This window comes from Hyaloscypha bicolor (assembly GCF_002865645.1).
Source record: "Hyaloscypha bicolor E unplaced genomic scaffold K444scaffold_153, whole genome shotgun sequence".
Lineage (NCBI taxonomy): Eukaryota > Fungi > Ascomycota > Leotiomycetes > Helotiales > Hyaloscyphaceae > Hyaloscypha > Hyaloscypha bicolor.
Window position 1 is genome coordinate 262,764 of NW_020194655.1, and position 21,044 is coordinate 283,807.

Here is a 21,044-nt window from a genome sequence, read left to right on the forward strand (position 1 = left end):
AATCTCAGTTCTCTAGTAGTATTCTCAATTTACTATTAAATATACTTATTAAGTACCTTTATATTAGTTTTCGAGAGTTTAATAGCTTGAGCGGTAATTAATAGATTATATAAAGCTTCTAGTTAATAGACTAATATAATATATACTTCTCTTATATATTAGGTAATATATTAGTTCTTAATAAAGAAATTTTAATAAATAGTACCCTTACTACTTATAGTAATAGTATTCTTTATAGAAATAATTCAGAGGTTCTTATACTAGTATTTCTATATAAAAGTAATTCTAGTAGTATTTATATAAATAATACCTCTATTAAATTTGAAATTATAATTAAAAGTAAGAAATTCATACTTCTTAGCCAAGAACTTAGCCTTATAGAGCTTTAGTTACTCTGCCTTTATAAAATTATTAGTTCTAATAAATAAGGTATTATTAGTTTAAAGGCTAATAATTCCGAAGAATTACTTGCTATAAAATAGGCAAGGATTATAAATTAACTATTTCATAAAAAGCTTATTAATATAATAGGAATAATAAGTCTTAAACTAGTAGTTTCTAGCTTCTAGTATATTATATAGTAGTTTTATAACCTTTAGAATAGAATTATTCTTTAGATTTAGCTTTTTAGTAAGCTTATAAGATAAGTTAATATAGAAATTATAATTAAATAAGGTTATTAATTAGATATAAGCTTATAAGATATTATATAAATATAATTCTATAATATCTATTATTATAATAATAATACTAAGAATAATTCTCTAGCTAATATATTAGATAATAAGTAATTATATTAATATTATATATTTCTTACTATTATTATAAGCTTAGATAACTAGTCTCGACTTCTTAAGCTCTTTCTCTATACTCTTATTCTTAATCTTATTAATAAATTAGAAGTTAAAGATATATTTTTTTTTTAATACCTGAAATCTGGAAATAACTTTAAATATATTCTTTTTCAGGAGGCTAGTAACTTTAACTTAACGGGAATTCTCGTATAATTTATTATCCTATAAGAATACTATAATATCCGGGGTCTTATAAAGGCGTCCTCTACTATACTTTAGTAAAATAATAGGAGGAATTATAGTTATATTACCTTTAGCCTTACTATTAGATTTAGAAATAGGTTCAGATTCGGGGCCATTAATAATAACCTTAATATCCCTTATATAAAAGGGCTTTATAGAAGTTAAATAAAAGATAATATTACTATATAATAAAGCTAGTATATAGTCCTTCCTATTAATAGCTACTAGCTTATATAGTTTATTTCAATTACTAGATTAACTAGTATTCCCTTTATACTAAATAAAAATATTCAAATTTAGAGATAGTTTATAAATATTAGTAATACTAGAACTATTTCGGGTATTTAAAGCATTTGTAATTTAATATCTAGCTTAAAGCTTCTGAATTTCTACTATTACTTTCTTGAATACTACTAATTACTATAATATAATAGATAATAAGGTATTATATTCGGTTATTTAAGGTAAAGTACTATAAACCAAAAGAGTTAAAATAATACTATTAGGTTTCATAGAATTATTAATAGCCTTAAAAGTTATTTGAAATATAATATCCTTATTAATTCTATTAACTTTAGCTATAATAATAAAGTAAGTATATTAGATCGGGCTATAGTAGTATTCTATAATTCCGACGGAATTATAAGCTTTTACGGGAATAATCTTAACCTTGGTTCCTATAGTATTTATAAGCTAAGTAAACTTCTTACTAGTAAACTACTTTCCGATATCTATTATAATCTAATCGGGAAAGCCTAAATAGTTATTAATCTAGTACTATTTAAGTATATTCCAGGTATATATTATACTAATATTCTAGAGCTATTAGCTAGCTTAATATTAAATACCTTTATTAATAATATAGAATATAGACTTACTAGAAATATAGAAAATATTAATAATAATAAAGTAATTAAAGCTAATATTATCTCTTAGGTTAAACTTAAATTATTCGGGTAATTAGCTATATTTCTAGTATTACTTATAGTATTTTATAAGATACTTAAGAGCTTTTATATTAATATTATAGCCTATTTATTCTAGTATATTTCGAAGCTTACTAATAAATAAATAACTAAAATAATAGTATAAATATTATAATTTAATTTCTATAAGAAAGTAGGAATTATAAATAAAGAATTCAGAAATAAAGCCTTATAATATAATATTTTAAAATAGGAAAAAGTATCCGAAATATCATATTATAGGTATATATTTTCTAGTAGAAATAATAAAATAATTAGTAAGATTATTAAAATAGATCTCTAGCTTGTCTATATTAGCCAAGCTAAGTAAAAATAAAGTCTTTAAAGATATAATATAAAATTATACTTATCTAATTAGTATATTTACTATTATAAATCTAATACTAAACTAAATATTAACTTAACCTTTAGTAGTTTTATTAAGTTTAATACTATTATTAGTCTACTAGAAAGCTTGGAATTAGTTAGAATTAGTAATTAAGTATCTAGAAGCTCTAGTATTAATTATAACTTTATAAAAGTAGTAAGTATTATATCTTAATATACTATTAATTATAAAAGTCTAAATATCTTTTATTAAAGGTTTAATAGGCTTTAAAATATAGTTTTCGCCTATTATCTAGTATATAAAAGAAAGAAAAATAAGGTTATCTATAAGAATATTAGCTATAGTTATTAGTAAAGTAAAAGTAATAAGAATAGCTAAAAAGCTCTTAACTAAAATAAAATAAGAATCTAAATAGTATTTCTTTTCTTTATTTATTTCTGCTAATAAAGCCTTAAAAGCATTATTTACTAGTTTATTCTTATTACTCTTATTATTCTCTTTACCTTTAGCTTTAGTAATATACTATATATAAGTACTACTAAAGCATTTATTAAAGTTACGGGTATTTCGGGATTTGAACTAATAAATATTTCTATTCCTAAATTAAGCCTTCTTAGCCTCTTACTTTTCTGGTATATATTTCTATAAGCAGTATTCGGGTTTCTTATATATAAAACACGACTTTGGGATATAATTATTATAATTATAGGGCTTAGAATAGTTATTACGGGTTCCGAAGTTATGGCTAGATTTATATTAATAATTTCCGGAGAAATAATAGCTTAAAGAGTTCTAAGAATAATATTATTAATTAGTAAAGAAGGTTTCGGGATTAGCTTATTATTTGCTCTTATATATAGTAATAAATAACTAGAGCTTATTAATAAGCTAGCCGAGATTTATAGAAAGGTCTAAAATTATATATCTATATACCCGGAAGCCTTAGTAAAAGGTAATAATCTTATTATAAAGAAATTTGGTATTTTATAAATTAAATATAAGACTATATTATAATTAATATAATTTATTAATTAGTAATTAAATAGTCTCAAATATTGTCTTTTCCGGAAATTTAGCTATTATAGAAGCTAATATAATAGTATTTCACTTATCTAAATTTCGATATTCGAATCCAGGGCCTTTAAAAAAGCTATAAATATTAATATAAGCCTCTTTATATATATATTAAAAGAGCTAGTTACTATAGAAATAGTCTTAAGCTAGTTCCTTTAATATAATAGGAAAAGCTCGTATTAGTATTTCTTATAAAAGCTTTATATATTAGTAAATATTAAGGAAAATAGTGAGTTTATAATTAAAATTACTATTAGATTTATTATACTTTTATTTTTTAGTATAGATCTTAATAACTTCTTTAATAAGTCTTATAATTAAAGGAAATTAGGAATTATTCGAATATAGTTATAGTAGTAGTAATAGTAAAAGTATACTATTTATTTCTAAAGCTTCTATACTAGTATATAAATCTAGTAGAAATATAGGATATAATAATAGAGAAAGTAATAAAAGAAGTAATAGTAATATAGGAATATTAAAAATAATAGGTTCTAGGTACTTATTTTTTATAAGAATAATAAAGCCTAATAGGATTAGTTTCTTAATAAGATCTAGTCTAGCTACTAATATATTCTTATTTAATTATATATATTATTTATTTTCCTTTATAATAGTATATAGAATATTTATAATAGTATTAATATTACTATTTTATTATATAAATATATTACTATACTAAAGGGTCTTATATAGATATAATATCTCCGGAAGTTCGAATTTATTAAAGTTCCCTTAATAAGTAAAGTTCTTAAAGTTATATCTAAATAGCTCCTAAAGGTTATTATTAACTATTTTATAGAAAATATATTAAAATAGCTTAGTATTTAAGAATTTAGTTATTTTATTTACCTTAATAAAGTTTAGGTTAATTTTATATCTTTACTTTCTTACTAATTTCTTAAAATTATTATTATCTATAAAGTAATTAGATTAGATAGATCTAATAAAGAAATTATTTACTATAGTATATTCTACTATTATATATTCTATAGGCTTATATCTAGTTTAAGGTATAATAGTTTATAAGGAGAATAGATTTATAAAGAGAAGAATAATTTATAAGGTAAGTAGTTTATAGTAAATATTATATTCGAGATAAAAATTTTGTCTATAATAAGAAATTTAGGAAGTGAAATTTAAGAAGTGAAATATCGAGATTTCGGGAGAACTTAATAGTTCTAAAGTTTAAGAGCTCCAGGAATTTAAAAAAAGGTGGTTTTTAAGAGGGTTTTATAGGAATTAAATAGGAATAAAATAGGATAATTAAATAGCTAACCGTTTTAGTACTTAGTAAGATTAAGTGCCCTTCCTGCCTATATAACCAAATTACAGATAATAGGACTAATAGATATTCTTCTCTTTAATATAGTATAATCGGGCCTTAGTAAAATTAAGTATCTTTCCTGCTTATATAACCGAATTACAGGTAATAGGATTAATAGTTATTTCTTCTTTAACTAGAATAATAGCTTTGCCCCCAAGTAACTAAATCTTAGGCAAGTATAATTTAATTCTTCCTAATCTATAAGTACTAAACAGGTCTTATTCTAATCTGAATACAAACTAATTAGTATTAGTTTACTAGTAATATATAGTACTATTATATAGGTATAGAAGTACTATTTATATAAGATTAGTAAAGTTATTTTTTAGAAGTAAGAATTATAGTATTATAATATTAATATGCGATCCCTAAATCTGCTAAACCTAAAGAGATCTAGTCTACTAGTCGAGTTACTAATAAGATACGAGATTATATAACTATATCCCGTATCTCATATCCTATTACCCATATCCTATTGCCTATATCCCGTATCCCGTATCCCGTAATTATATACGTGACTCCTAAAGAAATAGCTATACTAATAGTTTTAAACTAGTAATTTCTAGTTTTTAGTATATTATATAATAGTTTTATAACTTTTAAAATAGAATTATTTTTTAAATTTAGCTTTTTAATAAGCTTATAAAATGAATTAATATAAAAATTATAATTAAATAAGATTATTAATTAGATATAATTTTATAAAATATTATATAAATATAATTTTATAGTATTTATTATTATAATAATAATATTAAAAATAGTTTTCTAGCTAATTTATTAAATAATTAATAATTATATTAATATTATATATTTCTTATTATTATTATAAGCTTAAATAACTAATTTCAATTTCTTAAATTCTTTTTTTATATCTTTATTTTTAATCTTATTAATAAACCGGGAATTAAAAATATATATTTCTTTTAATATCTAAAATTTGAAAATAATCTCAAAAATATTCTTTTCTAGAAAACTAGTAATTTTAATTTAGTAGAAATCCTTATATAGGTTATTATTCTATAGAAATATTATAATATTAGAGTTTTTATAAAAGTATTCTTTATTATATTTTAATAAAATAGCAGAAATAATAAAAGAAATTATATTTATATTACTTTTAGTTTTATTATAAAGTTTGGAATTATATTTAGATTTAGGACTATTAGTATTAACCTTAATATTTCTTATATAAAAGGGCTTTATAAAAGTTAAATAAAAAGTAATATTATTATATAATAAAGCTAATATATAATTTTCTTTATTAATAGCTATTAGCTTATATAGCCTATTTCAATTATTAAATTAATTAATATTACTTTTATATTATATAAAAATATTCGAATTCAAGAAAAGTTTATAAATATTAATAATACTAGAATTATTTCGAATATTTAAAGTATTTATAATTTAATATTTAGCTTAAAGCTTCTGAATTTCTATTATTACTTTTCTAAATACTATTAATTACTATAATATAATTAATAATAAGATATTATATTTAATTATTTAAAGTAAAGTACTATAAATTAAAATAATTAAAATAATATTATTAGATTTTACGGAATTATTAATAGTTTTAAAAGCTATTTAAAATATAATATTCTTATTAATTCTATTAATTTCGACTATAATAATAAGATAAATATATTTAATTAAGCTATAATAATATTTTATAATTTTAATAAAATTATAAGCTTTTATTAAAACGATTTTAATTTTAGTTTCTATAATATTTATAAGCTAAATAAACTTCTTATTAGTAAACTACTTTTTAATATTTATTATAATTTAATTAAAAGGGCCTAAATAAGTATTAATTTAATATTATTTTAAGGTATTTCAAATATATAATATACTAATATTTTAAAGCTATTACTCGGCTTAATATTAAATACTTTTATTAATAATATAAAATATAGACTTATTAGAAATATAGAAAATATTAATAATAATAAAGTAATTAATACTAATATTATTTTTTAAATTAGATTTGAATTATTTTAATAATTATTCGAATTTCTGGTATTACTTATAATATTTTATAAAATATTTAAAAGCTTTTATATTAATATTATAACCTGTTTATTTTAGTATATTTTAAAGCTTATTAATAAATAAATAACTAAAATAGTAATATAAATATTATAATTTAATCTTTATAAAAAAGAGCAAGAATTATAAATAAAAGATTCGGAAATAAAGCTTTATAATATAATATTTTAAAGCAAGAAAAAGTATTTAAAACATTATATTATAAATATATAATATCTAATAAAATTATTAAAGTAAATTCCTAGCTTATTTATATTAGTTAAGCTAAATAGAAATAGAGTTTTTATAAATATAATATAAAATCATACTTGCCTAATTAGTATTTTTATTATTATAAATCTAATAAATAATATAGATCTAATATTAAACTAGATATTAATTTAATTTTTAGTAATTTTATTAAATTTAATACTATTATTAATCTGTTATAAAGCTTGAAATTAGTTAGATCTAGTAATTAAATATTTAAAAGCTCTAGTATTAATTATAATTTTATAAAAGTAATAAATATTATATTTTAATATATTATTAATTATAAAAGTCTAGACATTTTCTATTTATTTAATAAGTTTTAAGATATAGTTTTTATTTATTATCTAATATATAAAGAAAAGAGAAATAAGGTTATTTATAAAAGTATTAATTATAGAAATAATAGAAATAGTAAATATAGCTAAAAAGCTTTTAATTAAAATAAAATAGAAATCTAAGTAATATTTCTTTTTTTTTTCTATTAATAAAGCTTTAAAAGCACTATTTATTAATTTGTTTTTATTACTTTTATTATTATTTTTTTCTTTAATTCCGGTAATATATTATATATAAATATTATTAAAGTATTTATTAAAGTTACAAGAGTTTTAAAATCTAAATTAATAAATGTTTTTATTTTTAAATCGAGTTTTCTTAATCTTTTATTTCTTTAATATATGCTTTTATAAATAATAATTAAATCTTTTATATATAAAATATAACTTTGAAATATAATTATTATAATTATAAAACTTAAAATAATTATTATAGGTTTTAAAGTTATAATTAAATTCCTATTAATAATTTCCGAATAAATAATAGTTTAAAGAATTTTAAAAATAGTATTATTAATTAGTAAAATAGATTTCGGTATTAATTTATTATTTCTTTTTATAAGTAATAATAGATAATTAAAGCTTATTAATAATCTGGCCGAGTTTATTAAAAGAGCCCGAAACTATATATTAGTATATTAATAAGCCTTAATAAAAAATAATAATTTTATTATATAAGAATATAATATTTTATAAAATAGAAATAAGGCTATATTATAATTAATATAGATTATTAATTAATATTTAAATATACTTAAATATTGTTTTTAGGATATTTAGCTATTATAATTACTAAAATAATAGCGTTTTATTTATTTAAATTTCGATATTAGAAACCGGAGTCTTTAAAAAAGCTATAAATATTTATATAAGCCTTTTTATATATATATTAAAAGAGCTAGTTATTATAAAAGTAATTTTATATTAATTTCTTTAATATAATAGAAAAAGCTTTTATTAGTACTTTTTTTAAAAGCTTTATATATTAGTAAATATTAATAAAAAAAGTTTATAATTAAAATTATTATTAATTTTGTTATATTTTTATATCTCGAAATATATTTTTATTATTTCCCTAATAAGCTTTCTAGTAATAATAATAGTAATAATAAAAATAGAAATAGTAAATAGCTATAATTTAAAGAAAATAAATAAATAGCTTAATTTCTCGATTAAAAATGTCTGATTTTCTTATATCTAATTTTATTTAAAGTAAAATAAACTAATATAATAGGTCTCTAAAGAAAATCTAATTTAATTAAACTGTTTTTAATAATATTAGTTTTATTTTATATATGTTTTATTTTCTTTTAAATAAGATTAATAAGGGATTATATAATAGTAAGACTCTTATAATTCTATTTAATACAAATATTATTATATTAAAATTAGGCTTAAAGACTTTATAATAATATATAGCTAATTTAATTAAATACTATAATATTAAAGTTCTTAAAATTATTCTAAAATAAATTTTATAAATTATTATTACTCTTTTTATATAAGATATACTAATATATTTTAATAATTAGATATTTCTAAAAATTATTTTTTTATTATAATTATTAAATTAATATTATTCTTTTATTTCTTAATTAATTTCTTTCTCTTATTAGTATTTATATTAAATCGAGCTTAGTTTCTCTTTAGTATATATATATAGTTTATAGTATAAGAAGTTTAAAGATAAAGTAATTTATAGTAGATTTATAAAAAGAATTTATTTAATAATAAAAGTATTAGAATATTAAAATAAATATTTTATTCTTAAAAAATTTATTTATAATAAGAAATTTAAGAAGTAAAATATTGTGATTTCAGGAAAGTCTAAGAGCTTAAAGAATTCGATTTAATAGTAAAATCGAAGTTATAGTTAAAAAGCTTTAAGGATATATATAGAATATATATTTTAATAAAAGAATTCTATAAATTCGAGTATTATATAAGTAGAAAAAATGATTTCTAAAAAAAAGTAGTCTTGAGGCTAAAAGAAGTTAGTTTTAAAGAATAATAGAAGTTAAATAATTAATTAATTAAATGGCTAATTATTTATTAATTAATAAAAGCTAGATATTTTCTTTATAGGCTACTAAATACTTATAAAATTAATAAATAGTTTCTTCCTTTAATATAAAATAAATTAGATTTGTTTTAGGCTATTAAATACTTTTAGGACTAATCTAAAATCTTCTTTAATTTATAAATATTAATTAATTAGTATTAGTTTACTAGTAATATATATAAAATACTAGTATATTAAAATTAGTAAAGTAGTTTTTAATATTTAGAAATAGGAATTATAGTATTATAGTATTAATATATAATTCCTAAATCTATTAAGCCTAATAAGAACTAGCTATTAGTTAAGTTATTTATAAAATACGAGGTTATATAATTATATCCCGTATTTTATATTTTATTATTTATATTTTATTATTTATATTTTATTACTTATATTTTATTACTTATATTTTATTACTTATATTTTATTACTTATATTTTATTACTTATATCTTATTTCCCGAATCTTATAACTATATATATAACTTTTAAAGAAATAGCTATATTAATATATTATAAAGAGTATTTAAAAGCTTATTTAATTAATTTTTTTAAAAATTATATTTTATTTTATATTTTTATTATTTTTATTATTTTTATTATTTTTATTATTTTTATTATTTTTATTATTTTTATTATTTTTATTATTTTTATTATTTTTATTATTTTTATTATTTTTATTATTTTTATTATTTTTATTATTTTTATTATTTTTATTATTTTTATTATTTTTATTATTTTTATTATTTTTATTATTTTTATTATTTTTATTTTTATTTTTTATTTAATATTATTTAATAATTATTATATTAAAGAATTATAATTTCTAAATAAATTAGTTTAATATTTTTTATAAATTAATTAGTAATAAGAATATTTAGAAAAGAAAATTTATTTATTTAATATTAAAATAATAAATATAAATATAATAACTTTTTCTAAATATTTCCTTATAATTATTAAATTTATATTAAAGGAAATAAAGAAATATTATATTTAAATACTAGATTTAAATAAAGAATTAAAGTAAGAACTTATTTCTTTTAAAAAAAAAGAATTAAATTTCGTATTTTTAAAACTTAAAATATTTAGAAATATTAGAAATTATAAAATAAAGAAACTAAATTAGATAAATAAGCTTATATATTATTTTATAATTAGATAATAACTTTATTAAATTAATAATATTAATATTTTTATAAACTTTATTTAAAAACTTAAAGAAAATAAATAAAGCTTTATTAATAAAATATAGTTTTATAAATATAATTCCAATTATTATTATTTAAAAGATATATATTTTAATCTTATTATAAATAAATAAATAATAAATGAGCTTAAAATACTAGTTTATAAATTTAAAAAAAGTATTTAATTATATTAAAGCTTTTAAAATTATTAAAACTAAAAGTATTTTAATAATAATTAAATTCTTAATATCTTTTTAATAAAAAAGTAATATAATATATATAAAACTATATATAATTAAAAGGCATATAATAAATCTCGAATATTATAAGTATTAATTAAAGAAATTAATAGTTCTTTAATATTATAATTATATTATTATTTATATTTATTACTTAAATTATATTAGTAAAATTATTTCTTAAAATACTAGAAGTTTATTTTAATTAAATATATAATTAATTAAATATAATTAAAGAATATATAATAAACCTCGAATATTATAAGTATTAATTAAGGAAATTAATAGTTCTTTAATATTATAATTATATTATTATTTATATTATAGGCTTTAAGCTTATAAAGTATTAAATATTATATTATTAAAAGCTTTTATTTAAAAAGGCTTTTCTAAATCTTATAAAAGAAATAAAAATTAGTTTTATATTAAATTTAATATTATAATTCTATAACTTACTAATTTATTTTATTATTTTATTACTTATTAATAAATATCTTATAAATATATTTATTTAAATAATAAAAATAAACTAGAGTTTCTAATTCTTATAGTTAAATAATATAAGTAAGTATTTAATTAAATTATTTTAAGAAATTAAAAAAAAATTATATTTTTATATTTTTATATTTTTATTATATTCGGGAATTATATTATTAAAAAATTTAAATAATAAATTTAATTTAAATAAATAAAAATATATAATATTATTATATAATATATATAATTAATAAAATAATTATTCTTTTAAAAGTAAAAAGTATAATATTATAATATTAATATATTATTTCTAAATTTATTAAGTTTAATTAGAACTAGTTTATTAATTAAATTATATAATTCTAAAAATAATAGTTGTAATTATATTAAAATTAAAATCTTTTTAAAAACGCCAAAAATAATATATCTTTTTAATTATATATTAATTTTCTAATTTGGCTTAGTTTTAAACTTTCTAAATATTTAATATATTTATATATTTTTTTTAAATATTTTTTTTAAATATTTTTTTTAAATATTTTTTTTAAATATTTTTTTTATTTAATATATTTTTATTTATAATTAATTTATTTCCTTATATTTAATATCTTTTATTTTATTATAAAGTTAATAAAATTCAAGTTTTTTTTAATTTATTTAATAAAGGCATATTATATTAATTATTAGATATTTCTTTCTAGTAATATTTAATTTATTTGATTTTCTTTATATACTTATAATTAACTTAAATAATCACTTGCTTTACTAATTATTAGTCTTACTAAAAAGTATTAGAAAAGCTCGAGGTCACACAAGCTTCGGCTTCGAGACTACGAGAAGCGAGACGAAGAGCCAAATAACCACTGCGCGGTCTTGATGCCTCGATTTTAATTAAGCCAAAGATAAAATGGTTTGCAAATCATGATTGCAAGCAGCAGTAATAAGTGAAGATGCGTTCTTGCAAATAACAACAACTTCGGCAAAAGCAGGGCAGCTCATATCGCGATGAACAATGCATTTGTTTCCTCTCCTCAACGTCCACAGCCAGTTCTTTCCTGCATCCCTTTACATATATCCTTCTCCAGCATGCTCCTTTCATAACGAAACTACCACACAACACTCAGCCCCACAAAATCAGCCGCATAATCCACCAAACCACCCGCAGTATTCGTGACAACAACAGCATTACTGCCCGTCGTCCAACCAGGCAACAATACTCCAAAGAGTCCTGTGTCCTGCCAGCCCAAGCCAGCGCTAAACAGTTCGCTACTCTTCCCGCTCAATGGTACTTCGATTCTCGTCACGACGCCATTGACACTGATAGTCATGTTCCTTGTGTTCGTACCTGTGGTCCATGAGGTGCTGATCGCGATGTCATTGTTGATAAAATACACTGTGGCGTATTTACTTCCGGCAATGGCGGTGCTTGGGGCTGTGACGGAGAGTGTTGCTGAGCCTGTGCTGGAAAGATAGCCGACTTTTGACCCGACTGGTGCACAGAGTCCTGAACTGCAGGTTGTTCGACTTGCCGTGCCTACAAGAGCAAATGAAGTGCTGGGATAGAGAGTTGAGGCTGGAGCGGCGATTGTGAGCACTGAGGGGGTGATGGAAGATACTATAACGACAGTATTGGCATTCGAGGCGGTGAGGGAAATAAGGATGCTGAGTGTAAGCGTATTGGCTGGTAAACTATGAACTACGCTGTTGACAGTGACTGCTGTTGCAGTTGCGCTGCTATGGGAGAAGGTGATAACGCAAGTATAAGCATTGCCAGTAGTAGCGCCCTAAGAAAACATGTCAATCTATCCTTCTTCTAGATAAACCTAAAGCCGGAGCTAGAGAAACACGTTTCGAAAGCTGTGCCTCTGAGAGGACGCTCCAGGCACAAGTTTCACAAACTCCGGCTCCACAGAAAAAAGATAAAAGAATTAGCAGAAAAAAATGCTTACGTAAACATGTGAGAAAGCAGTCGTTGTGCTAGAATTGTGAGTTCGTGTCCAATCTGTGAGGTGAGGTACATACCCAGAAGTGACAGCATCAGCCACGACATATTTCCCAGCAACGGTAGTCCCGCTCAATTCAAGTAACATCGTACCATGGGCTGCAACAGAACCGGTATATGAAGTGAGAACATTTGTGGATGTCGCAGCATTCCAGATGTTCTTGACAGATGCAGCTTTCTGTAATCCGACATCTGGAAGATTTAATGTCAGACTCGTAGCTACATTGCTCAGGTTGATGACAGCAACAACGTTTCGGCTGCCACTCAGGGGTCCTGACCAGATCTCATATCCTGCGGATGTAAATCTTCTGACGAAGCTGGCTGCCACACCAAGACTGTCCTGGTTATATCCAATGACATCCGAGTTCAAGAGGATGTTCAACGACGAGGAGGTGATGCTTCCGGCGGTATCGCTCAATCTGCCTCCAATCATCAGTGGGCTTTTGACAATAGCCCACATGGTAAAATGTGTTTGTTCTTCCGCAGCGGTGAAAACATTATTGCCGACTTCTAGCATATCGAGATCAAGCCAGTGTCCTGGTCCGGCAAAGCTTGTCTGAGATATTGCTTGATTCAGGATCCGAGCGACGGTACCGAAGGATGGTATTATATCATTCCCGATGCGCCATGAATTCCCAATTGTGGGTGCCCAGGCTGAAGGGAAGTCTACGCCCCATTCGCAGATTGCATACACGATTGGCCTTCCAGTCGCAGCGATGGCTGCAGACATGTTGGAAAAGCGAGCAGATGGTGATGTTGGAGGAGTGAAGTCCGTGTTAGGATATCCAGCTGAAGCTTCGGAATAGCAGTTGTCGACTAGGGGTGTTAGAACTTCCTCGACTCAGGAGTATGGAACTTAGACTTACATTTGATCATGTCAGCGCCCCACGAAGCAAACGTCAGCGCATCGGCTTGTTCATGACCTGCATATTCAGCATTGCCTGGTCCGACGATTCTCAACACCTACCTAAGCTGCCCACTTGGGTTGGCGAACCTGTCATGCACATTTGTATTCCAGAGTCCGAATATACTCCAAACTTCAAACCCCTCGCATGTAGGAATTGCCCGAGAGCAAAGTAGCCACTTGGGAACAGCGTAGGACTCCATGTGATGGATCCGTTTGCCAGGCGAGCTGGTAAAGTCCATCCACAGTCGACTGTGACAAAATTATATCCCTTCGCTAGGAGGCCGAGATCGACTAGTGCTTGTGCATTTGATTTGACAATGGCCTCATTAGGAGAGCAGGAGTAATGGTTGTAGGTGTTCCATCTGCAGAAGAACCATTAACACTAGAAATGGCAGATCTGAGGGAGAAATCTTACCCCATTGGCGGTGTTATTGCGAGTCCATTGGAAAGGCGTGGGTTGAGATCCACCGGAGATCCGTATAGAGTAGCTGGAAACAATGCAAGCAGAGCAATTTGCTTGAGGGAGAAAAACATGTTGCTAGCTTCGAAAAAATAATCGTCTGAGAAACTCTTGACTTACTGAACTCCTCCTTACCTTGACTTCCATGGCGATCTTAAGTACTTTGGGCTAATAGCTGGTTCTCCTCCCACTGCGCTTCGCTTGTGGTCGGGGAAAGCAAGTGTCCCGTGTACTGTAACCAAGTGCCCCACCTAGAAAATGCCGGCCCTAAAAATTTACCTGTGATCCTCACCAAAAAAACGCGTCTTGCCATTGCGCGTTTGGCCTAACTTGTTAAATAATTCACAATTTAGTTCACGTGCGAAGACTACTAAAATGGACATACCTTTATTTGATTTTACTAGAATTGGGGAAATGTTCTAGAAGTATTTCTATTCTCTATATACTATAGAAGCTAATTACTACCGTGTCTTTAAAATAATAATAATTTAGTAATTATTATTATGTGAATATATTATATTAAAGAGGCTTCTTTACAAAAACCGGTACTTTGCAAGCGTAATAAGAAAAAAAACTTTCAAGGACTTTATAATACATATAATAATAATACATATAATAATAATAATAATAATAATAATAATAATAATAATAATAATAATAATAATAATAATAATAATAATAATAATAATAATAATAATAATAATAATAATAATAATTAAATAATATAATATAATAATAATAATAATAATAATAATAATAATAATAATAATAATAATAATAATAATAATAATAATAATAATAATAATAATAATAATAATAATAATAATAATAATAATAATAATAATAATATCTTAAATAAGATATAAAAGAAAGTAATTAAATTATATTACTACAAGTAATAAGAAGCTAGTTTAAGTATTATATATTAGATATTTTAAGCTATAATTACTTATTTAAAGGCTATAAGCACTTCTTTTAAATTTAATAATATATTTAATATAATTAAGCTAAATTTCCCCTAAAATTACTATTATTAACTAGTTAACTTAATCTTTAAATACAGAATTATAAGATATTTTTTATAGCTTGTAATTTACTAACTAATAGCATTTCTTATTAACCTAGCCCTTAATTAGCTAGAGGTATTAAATACCTTTATTAATAAGAATAAGAATATAATAATTAATATTACGAAATAAAGACATTAAAAAAAGAAAGTAAGAAAATATATAAATTCTAGTTTACCTTCCCTTAATTACTAAGAATTATTAGATATTAAGAGCAATATAGGCTTAATTAATAGTATATAAGCGAATGCCGGTTTTGTATAATTTTAGATAGCTTTGATTTTTTTTATGACTGTTATCCTTAATTCCATTGCAAATATACTTAATATTGCGTGCGATACATACTAAAAATCAAGTACCGGATAAATCTCGGTGGGACACTTGGTCAAACGACCACAAAGCGAAGCGCAGTGGGAGGAGAACCGGCTATTAGTTGGAGCGCTTCCCCGACCTTCCCCAGGAAATGTCGGGAGGTACATCTTGTGCCTTGCCGACTCGCAGATCTGGAGTATTCTTCCATGAATAATCAAAGACGCTTGTCTGGGGAGGGAGGAGCGATGTGCTTGTTTTGCAGAAGACTCAGATGCGCTCCAATAGCAGCACATCGTGGAAAAGTTAAAATATAACCACAAGATCGCTTCGGGGGGAGATCCAGATGCCGAAGATGCGCTGAGAGGAAGCTGCAGGTAGATCCAGAAAGAATCCATGCCAAAGGATGCCCTCATTGTTGGTCGTTTGTCAAGAAAAGGGTTGAATCTCGACATTGTTGTCGTGTTGAACGCAACCTCGGTTGTCTCTAAATGCCAAGTGCGGGTACGAGTGGGACAACAATCACATGAGGTCACGTAGGAGAGGGCTCAGGCGATTGTGAGGGCAGTGGCGATGGTGACAGTGGGATATCTATTGGTGCGTCCATTATTGCGTTCATTGGCGCGTCTATTGGTGGGTCAATTAGTGTAATGTAATCACGTCGGGTGCTGGTGGTGGTGCATCGATCGTGGATGTGCCTTCTTTAGCGAGGACCAGTTGTACTTATCACTCCTCACACACCATCAATTGATCAACATCATCTCTCCCAATTATCTTCTAGCTAAATTACAGTGCAAGTAGGTGTAGAACGCGACGCGCGATCATTTCGGTGGGGTGGTGCGGATTAGTCAGCTCTACATTGACGACGGGCCGTCAATGTATTGAAACCCCTCAGTCATTTAGCGAATTAGTAATCACGGACCAGATTCGTCGTCCGTAGCCTACTGGTAACACGCGCCCGCACGCCGACGCGCAGAAAGCGGCTCAAACCGAAGGTGGGTAGAAGCGGGGCGTGAGACAAGTATGGCGGCCTGAGATATAAGGGTATTGTGAAGTACGCCTGCCGCTCTTTCTCAGGCGCTAATCATACTCGGCTTAGTCAACCCGCCTGGCTGCGGTGCCGCATACCACTCGAGTATGTAAGCAACCGAACAATTCTGGGGATTCACCTGAGCAGCCTAGGCACACCTATGTTATAACTCTGGATGTTCTGATCGCAGCGGAGAGCAAATGTCTTCATAAGCACCTTGGCGGCAAATCAAGCGCGACGTCGAACAGACGGAGATTCCGTGCCAACCGTTGACAGTGGATCTCAGCCTCCGAAAGCCTTCATTTATCAGCCACTTGATCCAGATCTAGATGTGGACTCTGTTCGGCTTGTGTTGATAGAGCCGTCTATGAATCATGATGATCCGCTGTCGTGTATATTGATCAATGTCAAATTCGCCGAAAAGCTAAGATTCAAAGCATTTCATATATGTGGGGAAATGAGGCTGTCAAAGAAATGATTTTCCTTATTGGGGCCGAGTTTCATATAGGGCAAAATCTCGTAATTATATAAATCTTATAATAATTAGCTAGCAACCTAGTTATTTAAACTGTCTATTAAAATAAAAGTAATATAACTCCTTTTTTCTAATATAGTATTAAATATATATAAACTAAATCCGCTATTGAAATACCTTAAGCTTAAATCTTTTATTAGTAGGAATAAAAACTAGGAGAAAAATAAAAGAAATATATAAATAAAGTATATGTTGGTACAGCTATTCCTCTGGGAGTCACGTGCGTAGTCACGGGACACTGGATACGGGATATGGGCAATGGGCAATGGGACATGGGCAATGGGACATGGGATACGGGATATGGTCATGTGACCTCGCGTCCCATTAGTAACTCGACTAGTAGACTAGACCCCTTTAGGCTTAGCAGATTTAGGGATCGCATATTAATACCACGATACTGCGATCCCTACTTCTGAATAACAACTTCACTAACCTTATGCAATTAGCATTCCATGACTACGTAACGGTGCTATGTGTTCCTGGTGAACCGATACTGATCAGTTAGTACTTACAGATCAGGAAGGATTAAGCTGCGCTTGCCTAAGATTCGGTTGCTTAGGGGCAAAGCCATTGTTCTAGTCGAAGAGGGAACAACTATTGATCCTGTTACCTGTGATTCGGTTATATAGGCAGGAAAGACACTTGATCTTGCTAAGGCCCGATTATACTATATCGAAGGGGGGAATATCTATTAGTCCTATTACCTGTAATTCGGTTATATAGGCAGGAAGGGCACTTGATCTTGCCAAGTACCAAAACGGTTAGCTATTTGACTATCCCATTTCATTCCCATTTAACTCCTACGAAACCCTCTTAAAAACCACCTTCTTTTAAACCCCTGGGGCTCTTGAGCTTTGGAACCGTCGAGTCCTCCCGGAATCTCGATATTTCACTCCTTAGATTTCACTTCCGCGATTTCACTTCCTAAATTTCTCGTTATAGACGAAATTTTTACCTCGAATATAATACCTACTACGAACTACTTATCTTACGAACCTACCCTCCTTACGAACTACTATACCTCGAACTAGACACGAGCCTATAAAACATATAATAGCGGAATATACTATAGCGGACAATTCCTTTATTAGATCTATCTAATCTAATTACTCTATAGATAATAATAATTTCAAGGAATTAGTAAGAAAGTAGAGATATAGAATTAACCTGAACTTTATTAAGATAAATGAGATAACTAAGTTCTTAAATACTAAGCTATTTTAATATATTCTCTATAAAATAGTTAATAATAACTTTTAGAAGCTATTTAGATATAATTTTAAGGACTTTACTTATTAAGGGAACTTTAATAAATTCGAACTCCCGGAGATACTATACCTATATAAGACCCTTTAGTATAATAATATATTTATATAATAGAATAATAGTACTAATACTATTATAAATACCCTATATACTATTATAAAGGAAAATAAATAATATATATAATTAAACGAGGATATATTAGTAGTTAGACTAGATCTTATTAAGAAACTAATCCTATTAGGCTTTATTACTTTTATAAAGAATAAGTACCTAGAACCTATTATTTTTAATATTTCTATATTACTATTACCTTCTTTATTATTTCCTTTACTATTATATCCTATATTTCTACCAGATTTATATACTAATATAAAAGCTTTAGAAGTAAATAGTATATTTCTATTACTATTACTATTATAATTATATCCGAATAACCCCTAATTTCCTTTAATTATAAGACTTATTAGGGAAGTTACTAAGATCTATATTAAAGAATAAAAGTATAATAAATCTAATAATAATTTTAATTATAAACTTACTATTTTCCTTAATATCTACTAATATATAAAGCTTCTATAAGAGGTACTAATACGAGCTTTTCCTATTATACTAAAAAGACTAGCTCAAGACTATTTCTATAATAACTAGCTCTTTTAATATATATATAAAAAGGCTTATATTAATATCTATAGCTTTTTTAAAGGCCCTAAATTTAAATATTAAAATTTAGACAAGTGAAATACTATTATATTAGCTTCTATAATAGCTAAATTTCCGGAAAAAACAATATTTGAAACTATTTAACTACTAATTAATAAACTATATTAATTATAATATAGTCTTATACCTAACTTATAAAATATCGAATTTCTTTATAATAAAATTATTATTTTTTACTAAGGCTTCCGGATATATAAATATATAATCTCAGATCCTCCTATAAATCTTGGCTAGCTTATTAATAAGCTCTAGTTATTTATTACTATATATAAGAATAAATAATAAGCTAATCCCGAAATCTTCTTTACTAATTAATAATACTACTTTTAGAATTCTTTAAGCTATTATTCTTCCGGAAATTATTAATACGGATCTAGTTATAACTTCAGAACCTATAATAACTATTCTAAGTCCTGTAATTATAATAATTATATCCCGAAGTTATATTTTATATATAAGAAACCCGAATACTATTTATAGAAGTATATACTAGAGAAATAAAAGACTAAAAAAGCTTAATTTAGAAATAGAAATATCTATTAGTTTAGATCCCGAAATACCTATAACTTTAATAAATACTTTAATAGTACTTATATATAGTATATTACTAAAGCTAAAAGTAAAGAAAATAATAAGAATAATAAGAATAAATTAGTAAATAATGCTTTTGAGGTTTTATTAGTAGAAATAAATAAAGAAAAGAAATATTATCCAGATTCCTACTTTATTTTAGTTAAGAGCTTTTTAGCTACTCTTACTATTTCTGCTTTACTAATAACTATAGCTAATATCCTTATAAATAACCTTATTTCTCTTTTTCTTATATACTAGATAATAGGTAAAAACCATACCTTAGAGTCTATTAAATCCTTAATAGAAAATGCCTAGACTTTTATAATTAATAATATATTAAAATATAATACTTATTACTTTTATAGAATTATAATTAATACCGGAGTCTCTAGATACTTAATTACTAGTTCTAACTAATTTCAAGTTCTCTAGTAAACTAATAATAGTATTAAACTTAATAAAACTACTAAAGATTAAGTTAATATCTAGTTTAATATCGGATCTATATCTTCTATTAGATCTATAATAGTAAGTATACTAATTAGGTAAGTATAATTCTATATTATACTTTTAAAAACTCTATTTTTGCTTAGCTTAGCTAATATAAATAAGCTAGGGATCTATTTTAATAATCTTACTAATTATTTTATTACTTTTACTAGAAAATATATATTTATAATATAATGTTTTAAATACTTTTTCCTGCTTTAGAATATTATATTATAAGGCTTTATTTCCGAATTCTTTATTTATAACTCTTGCTTTTTTATAAAGATTAAATTATAATATCTATACTATTATTTTAGTTATTTAT

The 21,044-nt window shown here is 24.5% G+C and overlaps 1 protein-coding gene across 1 annotated transcript; it reads right to left on the reverse strand.

The window, feature by feature from the left end:
* Window positions 1-12,377: 12,377 nt before the first annotated feature.
* K444DRAFT_571696 (carbohydrate-binding module family 35 protein) lies at window positions 12,378-14,783 on the reverse strand. Its single transcript, XM_024877323.1, has 6 exons — window positions 14,686-14,783; window positions 14,331-14,632; window positions 14,230-14,274; window positions 13,384-14,179; window positions 13,311-13,338; window positions 12,378-13,145 (listed from the first exon to the last, which is right to left on the reverse strand). Exons 1-6 carry the CDS (start codon window positions 14,688-14,690, stop codon window positions 12,468-12,470), a joined length of 1,854 nt encoding a protein of 617 aa, XP_024730305.1. The 5' UTR covers window positions 14,691-14,783; the 3' UTR covers window positions 12,378-12,467.
* Window positions 14,784-21,044: the final 6,261 nt, after the last annotated feature.

Coding starts and splice junctions, on each gene's coding strand:
- K444DRAFT_571696 (XM_024877323.1), bottom strand. Junction 13,339..13,383: donor GCTGATGCTGTCACTTCTGG/GTATGTACCTCA, acceptor TCACAATTCTAG/CACAACGACTGCTTTCTCAC. Junction 13,146..13,310: donor CTGCTTTCTCACATGTTTAC/GTAAGCATTTTT, acceptor ATGTTTTCTTAG/GGCGCTACTACTGGCAATGC.